The sequence below is a fragment of the Salmo salar genome, chromosome ssa02 (genome assembly GCF_905237065.1).
Source record: "Salmo salar chromosome ssa02, Ssal_v3.1, whole genome shotgun sequence".
NCBI classification, from domain to species: Eukaryota; Metazoa; Chordata; class Actinopteri; order Salmoniformes; family Salmonidae; genus Salmo; species Salmo salar.
In genome coordinates this window covers 24,334,435-24,344,221 of record NC_059443.1, presented here as the reverse complement: position 1 = coordinate 24,344,221, position 9,787 = coordinate 24,334,435, and the positions used below count along the sequence as shown (strand labels likewise).

The following is a 9,787-nucleotide window of genomic DNA, read 5'->3' as shown; positions in this document are numbered from 1 at the left end:
AGACAAAAGATTTAAGTGCCTTTGAACTGGGTATGGTAGTAGGTGCCAGACTCACCAGTCAGAGTATGTTAAGAACTGCAATGCTGCTGGGTTTTTCATGCTCAACATTTTCCTGTGTGTATAAAGAATGGTCCACCACCCAATGGACATCCAGCCAACTTGACACAGTTGTGGGAAGCGTTGGAGTCAACATGGGCCAGCATCCCTGTCAAACACTTTTGACACCTTGTAGAGTCCATGCCCCAACAAAGTTAGGCTGTTCTGAGGGCAAAAGGGGTGCAGCTCAATATTAGGAAGGTGTTCTTAATGTTTTGTACACTCAGAGTATATCTGCTCATATTACATATTACCTTATCTTTACTATAAACCTCTCTCTGTTTAGCTAGTGCAGGAACAATGCTTACCAACAGCACTGAAAGGAGTGAGGGAGGAAGAGAGGACAGATGAATAGGGAGAATTTATAGTATGATGGAGGGAGGAATAGAGGGTAAATGAGTGGGGGAGTGGGTACATGGATACCGACAGAAGGGCAGTATATTGTACTGTAAACAGAGTAAGAGATGCTTCTATAGGTTGTTTTCTCAATGTATTAGAGACGGAGCAGAAGAGTGGAATGGAGTGCAGGAGAGACCAAAAACATGGAAAGAGTCAGAGATCTCTGAAAGCTAGAAGAAAGGAGGAGGGAAAGGGTGGGGGAAGAAGGAGGGGGACCAGAAAGGGGGAACATGGAGGAAGAGGGGAAAGGAGGGGGAAAGTGTGGAGAACAGATGGTGAAGGTGCTCCAGTGTTAGACTGAGTGTCAGTGGGCACAGCTGTCAGTCATACAGTGTGTGTTTGTGTGTATGTGTCAGTGTGATATTTAGCTTGCACGCAGATCTAGACACACTCATACAAAACTTTGCAAAGAATGGCAGTCTCATTTCACCTGCTCTCACATCATCTCAACCACTTAAGTCCTTCTCTCTCTCTCTCTCTCCCTCTCTCCCTCTCTCCCTCTCTCTCCCTCTCTCCCTCTCTCCCTCTCCCTCTCCCTCTCCCTCTCCCTCTCTCTCTCTCTCTCTCTCTGGATATCCTATATCTCCTTTTTTCAATCTGTGTCTCTTTACATTGATTGTGCAGCTCTTTCGTGCTCAAACGGACTATTATTAGTCTACATTGCCATCTGCTGGTGATTAAAAGAACTACATATCCCAGGACAAACGACTGCATGGTAGGAGGATTTATCTTCAGGAAAGACACTTTGGGGTGTCCAATTCCAATTGCTTGGTAAAATATGTATATGTGTGACATGTTATAGCCAAGAAATTTCTCAGAGGTTTGTGATAGGCCAGTATTACTGGTCTATGTCGCCCTCTGCTGGTGAATGAAAAAAATGCATACCGGATATGATAGAATCAATGGGGCAGGTGAACAGAACATTTCAGTACATATCACTTTGTTTTTCTTTTCAATCACCATGTTGTAGCTGCTGCTGCGGTGGTCCACACAGGTTCAGGTGTAGGATCAGGGGTGTTCATGATGTCACTCATCCAGTCAAGGTACAAGCACAGGCGGGTGTACAAACCAACGTCAGAAGAACCGGACCAGAACAACCCCTTTAGCTCACCCCCACACACCACAGTACTGCCCTGGTCAGACTGAGAAAGAGGGAGGGAGGGAGGGAGAGTATGGTGGCACAGTGAAGTACAAAGGAAAATCTTGATTAGCTCGTTGATCATAATATTATTTGTTTCCAATGCAACAGCCAGAGATATAAATATAAAAATAGAAATGTTTGCAAAGCACTGTTCTGTTGATGTACTGACCAGGCAGTTGTCGGTTGAGATGATGGTTTTAGCACAGAAAGCGTGTTCAATCCAATAAAGAGGAAAGGCTATCTGGCACATCTTGACCTCAATGACCCGCTGTGTTTCACACTTCAGGATTAGTTTGGGCTCGTCTGTATGGAGGGACTGACATAGGGACTCATGGGAGTTTATTTGGTGCTTATCTATTCCATTAATTTGGGTTGAGGCGTGTAGCCCTCCCCTGGCTTTATGGTCCACTCACCCTGTCCCGGTACGGTGGAGCCCCAGCCGCTGACCAGACACTTCTCGTGGAGCTGAGTGCAGCATGTGGGTAGGGCTACGGGCATGACATGCTGAGTGAACCAGGCAGGCTCTGCCAGCTTCACCATTGCCAGGCTGTGAGAGGGACCTCGTGCTTATGGCCCGTGCTGCACATATCTGGCCACCCGGATGTGCTGCTCTGTCCCTTCCTCCACTGTCACGTCATGCTCCCCCAGAGAAACCATAGTGTGGCCAGGTCTGAGGAGGAGAGGAGTGGAGTGGAGAGGAGTGGAGAGGAGAGGAACTTAGCAAAAAATATTTGTTTGTTTTCGGTGAACATATGGGCTGCATGCATTTTACACTGATTTCAAGAAAGAAAAAAGGGGGAATACCTACTCGACAAAGCAGTTCCAGGTGGTAAGCACCCACCACTCGTTGATGAGGACACCACTACACCTTCCCTCCCCATACCAGCCCCTCTTAGTGTTCCACAGGTAGACCTGTCAGGGTCTGGAGTGGGGTTGGGAAACTTCCTGCAACAACGCTCCATCCTCCTGAGTGTAAAAAACATTAAGAAGACCTTCCTAATACTGAGTTGCACCAACAGCCCCCCCAGTAAGGGATCATAGCTTTCAACTGGATTCACCTGGTCAGTGTATGTCACGGAAAGAGCATAATGTTCTTAATGTTGTACACTCGGTGTATATCTCCCTCCCTATCTCTAAAAGAAGGTATCATTCTTCATGCATTCTATTATCTTTATTTAACTAGGCAAGTCAGTTAAGAACAAATTCTTATTTTCAATGACGGCCTAGGAACAGTGGGTTAACTGCCTTGTTCAGGGGCAGAATGACATTTTCACCTTGTCAGCTCAAGGATTTGATCTTGCAACCTTTTGGTTACAAGTCCAACGCTTTAACCACTAGGCTACCTGCCACCCCAGGCATTGCATAACTGTCTCATGATACTGTAGATACTGTGTATTACAGTCTTACCTGCACACCCCAAAGCAAAGGCCAGCAGTAGCAGCTTCATCATGTCTTGATCTCTGTATGAGACTCTGGGTTTAGTCTGTGGTTCTTTTATACCTGTGTATCTGTGCCTCTAGCCTTTAGATCTCTGGGAGTTGACTGCCTGGGCTGCACCTGTGCTTTGTTTTTCTGGCACTTCTCTCATGTTTGTGACTGGAAAGGTACAGTGCGACTATAGGCCCCCATTCAATCAATTACAGATTTTTTGTAATATATATATTTTTTAATTGGACATACAAATGTAGGATCTTAATTTGAGCCAGTTTTCTAAAGCAGGAAAACCATCCTGCAGTAACAGGACATGTGAATTATAATGTGGATTTTAATTAATTGACATTTTTTTAAGGGTTAATACAGGAAAATTCTGGGAAAATCAAGTCTGAAATTTCAAAGTGGAAATCGAAAACTTCAGAAGCCTTTTTAAACCTCAAATACACAACAAGCTCTCCTGCAGCAAGGTGATCAAATTAAGATCCTACATCTGTATAAGAGCAAACAATTTACAATTCTTGACATAAGTACCAAATATATATATTTTTTTAATTATTAAAACAACAAAAACAAACAAACAGAACAAAAAACTTAAGGCCCTTTAATTTAAAACATGTTGGCTCTTTAGTATGAGACGCATGTGTTGTTCTTTGTAATACAGGTGCTATGTCCTTTTACTGTCACCATTGGAAAAAAACAAACAAACGAGAGATTAGGCTACTCATTTAATTCCTATCACTTGAAGTTAATTTTTCACTGTGATGTAAGTACTCTGTGTGCTCTACCATTACGTAAGCCCTTGTATCAATGTGCAGTGCCCTCTTTTAGTAATATCAAGTGAAGCTATTCATTAACTGTGGTTTGATTACTAAGAGAAGGCAACAATGTGGCCTTGTGAGACAGATAAAGTTGGGAGAGAATTGGGAAATCAAGATGGGGAAACGCAGGTACTCAGAAGAAGCCTACTCAGGGATTTGAGGTATTTAGTTTGAATACATTTGAGTCAGTTTGAATGAATCTTAGACTGAGGCTACATCAGATTGGCGATATCCCTGCTAGTATATCACAACCCTATGAAGAGATTAACCAACAGTTCAAGATGTGTTTAGTTGTCCTATTTGGTCACTCAATTAGTACTTGGTAGCATTGCCTTTAAATTGTTTAACTTGGGTCAAACGTTTCAGGTAACCTTCCACAACCTTCCCACAATAAGTTGGGTGAATTTTGGCCCATTTCTCCTGACAGAGCTGGTCAGGTTTGTAGGCTTCCTTGCTCGCACACGCTTTTTCAGTTCTGCCCACAAATTTTCTGTGGGATTGAGGTCAGGGCTTTGTGATGGCCACTCCAACACCTTGACTTTGCTGTCCTTTAGCCATTTTGCCACAACTTTGGAAGCATGCTTGGGGTCATTGTCCATTTGGAAGACCCACTTGTGACCAAGCTTTTATTTCCTGACTGATGTCTTGAGCAGGGGCGGAAACCCCGGGGGGGACGGGGGGACACGACCCCCCCATCCTGGGAAAAATATGATTTGTCCCCCCCAATATATCACTGAAACATAACTATGTAATTTAAATAATATTAATAATACGCAATGAAAGCAATTGTGCTGATTATAGACACTTAATAGCTCGTTTTTAAGTTTCAAAAGATTGCGACCCCCCCACCCTTTGCCTCACAATGGTTTGATCCACTGCCAGTTCCTTAGCTTGCGAGGTAACGTAGAGGTCGTATCTACTGTCTGAAAGGCACTCAATGCACGTAACTGACGTGAGGTTAATCCAGTCAATCGCGCACACACACTAGCTGAATATGCAGAGCTAGCGCGCAAATATTAACTATTAAGCTAGCTAGTACCTATTCTATTTATGTGGCGTCGTCAAAGATGGAATCTTTGCTATCGTCAATTTATTCCAAGATCAGCATGCATGTAAGTTAGTGCTTCAAAGTCCCTGTGATAAGGTTAGCGATAAACTGAACAGAACTACACACTCTTCTAGCATTGTTTTAAATATATTTAATGGTCTCGTTGCAAAAGCTAAATTGTCGCAAGGGAACTTTTATTTATATATTTTATTTCACCTTTATTTAACCCGGGTAGCAAAGATTATAGCAAACACCACTGAATTGGTGGTCGCTAGCTTTGCAAATTCAGCTATTGTTAGAAGCCAGCCAATATGAAACAAATGATTAAAATTACAAAAGGTTGCAGCATATGTTGTGTAAATGGTGAACTCATACAGCTGTCAACTCTTGTCACTGAAATCCGTTTCACATTTGCTAGCTACCTTTTAGATAGAAGCCCATATAGAATGATAGAAGATAAGATGATAGAAGCCCATCTCCTACTGTAAATAACCTACAAACTGTGTGTGTGTAGCCAACCAGGTAGAAAAATGGCAGAAAAAGACGGACACCAAAACGCAAAGTAAGAACCCTAGTAGCCTAATATCTCAAAGACTAGTTGATAAAATGTTCATAAGAAAGAAATGAAATTCTAATGGAAATGTTTCACAATGATGTCATTAGGCAGAGCAGGCAACAGATGGCACACAGACAGCAGAGTTGGGGACAGATATGCAGGGACAGACTGGCAGAGACAGGTAGTCTCAGGTAAGTTTGTTGAGTCTTTGTTTGGCAACATTATGAAAGGTTCTCAATTTTTTTTACTTGTAAAATAGGAACATAATTGGAAAATGCCATGGATACCCCCACTCTCAACTTAAACTGGTGATTGAACTAAGATTTGTTAAAGGCAATGGTATTGCTGTTGTGATTAGTTGTGTAGTTTTAGGTACCGGTAGTTAGGAGTACGGCAAACACCTTATTTCTTTGGTTCCTCAATATACATTTACCATATTAAACGTAGGCTATGTGTTACAGCACTACTTTTGGTGTCCCCCTCAGGAATTGCTCTTGAGAAAATGTAATGTAATTGTCCCCTCCAAAGTTGATATCAGATTTTCGCCCCTGGTCTTGAGATGTTGCTTCAATATATCCACATACTTTTCTTTCCTCATGATGTCATCTATTTTGTGAAGTGCACCAGTCCCTCCTGCAGCAAAGCACCCCCACAATATGATGCTGCCTCCCTCGTGCTTCACGGTTGGGAAGCCTCCCCCTTTTCCTCCAAACATAACGATGGTCATTATGGCCAAACATTTCTATTTTTGTTTCATCAGACCAGAGGACATTTCCCCAAAAGTACGATCTTTGTCGCCATGTGCAGTTGCAAACCGTAGTCTGGCTTTTTTATGGTGGTTTTGGAGCAGTGGCTTCTTCCTTGCTGAGCAGCCTTTCAGGTTATGTCGATATAGAACTCGTTTTACTGTGGATATAGATACTTTTGTACACGTTTCCTCCAGCATCTTCACAAGGTCCTTTGCTGTTGTTCTGCGATTGATTTGCACTTTTCGCACCAAAGTACGTTCAGCTCTAGGAGACAGAATGCGTCTTCTTCCTGAGCGGTATGACGGCTGCGGGGTCCCATGCTGTTTATACTTGCGTACTACTGTTTGTACAGATGAACGTGGTACCTTCAGGCATTTGGAAATTGCTCCCAAGGATGAACCAGACTTGTGAAGGTCTACAATTGTTTTGCTGAGGTCTTGGCTGATTTCTTTAGATTGTTCCATGATGTCAAGCAAATAGGCACTGAGTTTGAAGGTGGGCCTTGAAATACATCCACAGGTACACCTCCAATTGACTCAAAAGATGTCAATTAGCCTATCAGAAGCTTCTAAAGCCATGACATCATTTTCTGGAATTTTCCAAGCTGTTTAAAGGCATAGTCAACTAAGTGTATATAAACTTCTGACCCACTGGAATTGTGATACAGTGAATTTTAGTGAAATAATCTGTCTGTAAGCAATTGTTGGAAACATTACTTGTGTCATGCACAAAGTAGATGTCCTAACCGACTTGCCAAAACTATAGTTTGTTAACAAGAAATGTGTGGAGTGGTTGAAAAACGAGTTTTAATGTCTCCAACCTAAGTGAATGTAAACTTCTGACTTCAACTGTACACATAACCATATTGAGGTCACAAACCGGTGGGAGATATGCATGAACATATCCTACGTCTCTCAACTTTGTCTGATAATAAAACACTAAGTACAATGATCGTACTGGCTCATATGAATAATGCCCCTGAAGAAACACATAGGTTTTACTGCTTTTCTACAAACGCATGTTTTTATTTCAAGATACGTTGACATAAAAAAAAACATTTCAAGAAGGATTTTCCTACTAGCACTGACTTTGCTGATAGCTAATTTATTGTACTTGCTACAACTGTGATATGTGGTTGTCTCACCTAGCTATCTTAAGATGAATGCACTAATTGTAAGTCGCTCTGGATAAGAGCGTCTGCTAAATGACTAAAATGTAAAATGTTGACATTAAATAATACTGTATTTCAATCTACACCGACTCCGTGGGGACGTCACCGAGGGTTGGAGGTCTGGTGAAGCTGATCGGAGGCTCCAGGATGACAGAGTAGGGGCCCACAGCTGCGATGCTCTCCTCACCAAGGCATTTTGAGGACGTTGGGGACACAGAGGGAAACAAGGAAGGGTCTTTACTGTTGGTATAAGATGTGGTAGACCTGGTCCTGCAGGATGCCGGAGTAGGTGCTCACCGCCATGCTGGTGTCAATGAAGGCATTCCTGATGGACACACAGACACATGGACAATGCATTAAATGTCAGCCTGCTATTTTGACCTGCTGTTCCGTTCTTGTGTGTGTGTGTGCATCTTACTTGGCCTTCTCCTCCAGCTTCAGGCCCTTGATGCTGTCCAGCCAGCTGGTTGCGGTGCTGATGGATGTTTCGTAGTAGCTCTTGACGGCGCTGGTCAGCTTTTCCAGGGTTCCCTGCTCTCCATCAGCCTCGGCAACATCAGCGACCGGTTCCTCAGGCGTACCCTCCTCAGCTTGCCTAGGCAGACGGAGGCTCTGAGCATCTGGAAGGGGAGGGTTAGGGTTAGGGATAGAGGGTCAAGATGGTTGGTTGTCAGTCAGTCAGTCAGTCAATGTTGCCGCTCGAGGTGCTCTTATTTGCAGTCTGGAGTGTTTAACGTTTCAAATCAAATCTTATTGGTTGCATAAACATATTTAGCAGATGTTATTGTGGGTGTAACAAAATGCTATTAAGATAAAGCAACCTTCTGGGATGCACAGTAAATGACATCCTGGAACACCACCAGTATGTCAGTCAGTCAGTTAGTCAGTCAGTTAGTCAGTCAGTCAGTCAGTCAGTTAGGGTCTTGGCTGTGTACTTACTGAGGCCCAGAAGAGTGACGAGCACAGTGATGACCAGAAGCTTGTTCATGATGTCACTCAGATCTGTGTGCAAAGCAAACATCTTGGTGAGGGTCAGATAAACCATACATCAACTTGTCCACTAGTCAGCATCATTTCCTCTTCCTTTTCAGCTCTGCTCTTAGCCTTATCTCATCTCAGCCTCATCTAATCTCTTCTATTTTATCTCAAACATGTCTCTAACAGGTTTCCAATGACTAAGGTAAGGCTATTCTGAGGTTGGCAATGTTTTCAATGACAATGAAACTATAGTTTTTCTGGGTTTGTATCGCACTATGATGCAGCAGACCACAAATAATGCAGGATCTTACTGTGACCAGTTTCTCACAGCAGGAAAATAATCCTGGAAAAACAGGAAATGTGAATTTATGTGGATTATAATTAATGGACATTTATGTTGGGGTTGATACATTTTTAGTTAGAAAATCAAGTCTGGAATGTTAAATTGCTAATTTTAGAAGCCTTTTAAAATCTTTAATATACTACACGTTTGCATTTAAATGTACTGTAACAACAGGGTGATGAAATGAAGATCCTACATCTGTATAGACATGCCATAATTTATTTAGTTATTCTGTTCAGTTGGAACCCCTCTCAAGACCCTCTACTTGATCTCTCCCAGAGAGCATTTTGTCCAACAGTCTGGAGACAGACATGTGTAGTACACATCTTATACAATACAACACAACACCTTATAACAGTAATATTATCATCACGTGCACCCTGAAGTAGCTACACTAGTAAGAAGTGTTTTCTTTTTCTCCATGCAGGTGTGAGAACCTAAAGAAGATGGCGAACCAAAAGATGATGAACCAAAAGATGATGAACCAAACGAGCATGGCTGTACTTACTGTTTCTCCTCTCCGTACTTGGTGACAGGAATGAATAGGAAGCAGTAGCTGAGAAGCAGCAGTGAGCTAGCCTGTATGTATATATATATATGAGAGGGGATGTGTTGACTTGTCGTTCTCCGAGCCAAAGTGCACTCCTCGGAGATAAACACCCACTGTTCAGGTGTTTGTGTATGTGATAAAGAAAGTGAGAGAGAGGGCAGACAGGGTCAAAGATGGAGATGCTATGACAGTAACATGTTCATCATTTGTTGATTTACTATCATTTGAGTTTAGTGTAAGGGAATCTGTGTATTTGCCAATCCAGATAGCTGTATTGAAATGTAACAGGACAAGTTATCCTGCTTGCTGATTGGTTTTGATTGGGGACTGGTTGATTTTTATTGGTATTTTTAAGTCAGTAGAGTAACCCATTCACATTACATCTTGTGTTCATATTACAACCCCCTACCACCACCCCCTTCCACCAAACCCCCTCCCTTGCCTAAGCACACAGTCCTAAGTCTAGATCACCATTGACACGCTGGTCTGGTTACTACAGGTTAG

General features: G+C 42.6%; 2 protein-coding genes across 2 annotated transcripts; both read right to left on the bottom strand.

Moving 5' to 3' along the window:
- Positions 1 to 1,068: 1,068 nt before the first annotated feature.
- LOC106577547 (trypsinogen-like protein 3) lies at positions 1,069 to 3,097 on the bottom strand. Its single transcript, XM_014155687.2, has 5 exons — positions 3,044 to 3,097; positions 2,445 to 2,602; positions 2,050 to 2,306; positions 1,806 to 1,939; positions 1,069 to 1,637 (listed from the first exon to the last, which is right to left on the bottom strand). Exons 3-5 carry the CDS (start codon positions 2,174 to 2,176, stop codon positions 1,452 to 1,454), a joined length of 447 nt encoding a protein of 148 aa, XP_014011162.1. The 5' UTR covers positions 2,177 to 2,306; positions 2,445 to 2,602; positions 3,044 to 3,097; the 3' UTR covers positions 1,069 to 1,451.
- Positions 3,098 to 7,232: 4,135 nt separating this feature from the next.
- On the bottom strand, positions 7,233 to 9,373 carry apoc2 (apolipoprotein C-II). Its single transcript, XM_014155627.2, has 4 exons — positions 9,242 to 9,373; positions 8,352 to 8,414; positions 7,831 to 8,032; positions 7,233 to 7,737 (listed from the first exon to the last, which is right to left on the bottom strand). The coding sequence occupies exons 2-4, from the start codon at positions 8,398 to 8,400 to the stop codon at positions 7,650 to 7,652; spliced, it is 339 nt and encodes a 112-aa protein (XP_014011102.1). The 5' UTR covers positions 8,401 to 8,414; positions 9,242 to 9,373; the 3' UTR covers positions 7,233 to 7,649.
- Positions 9,374 to 9,787: the final 414 nt, after the last annotated feature.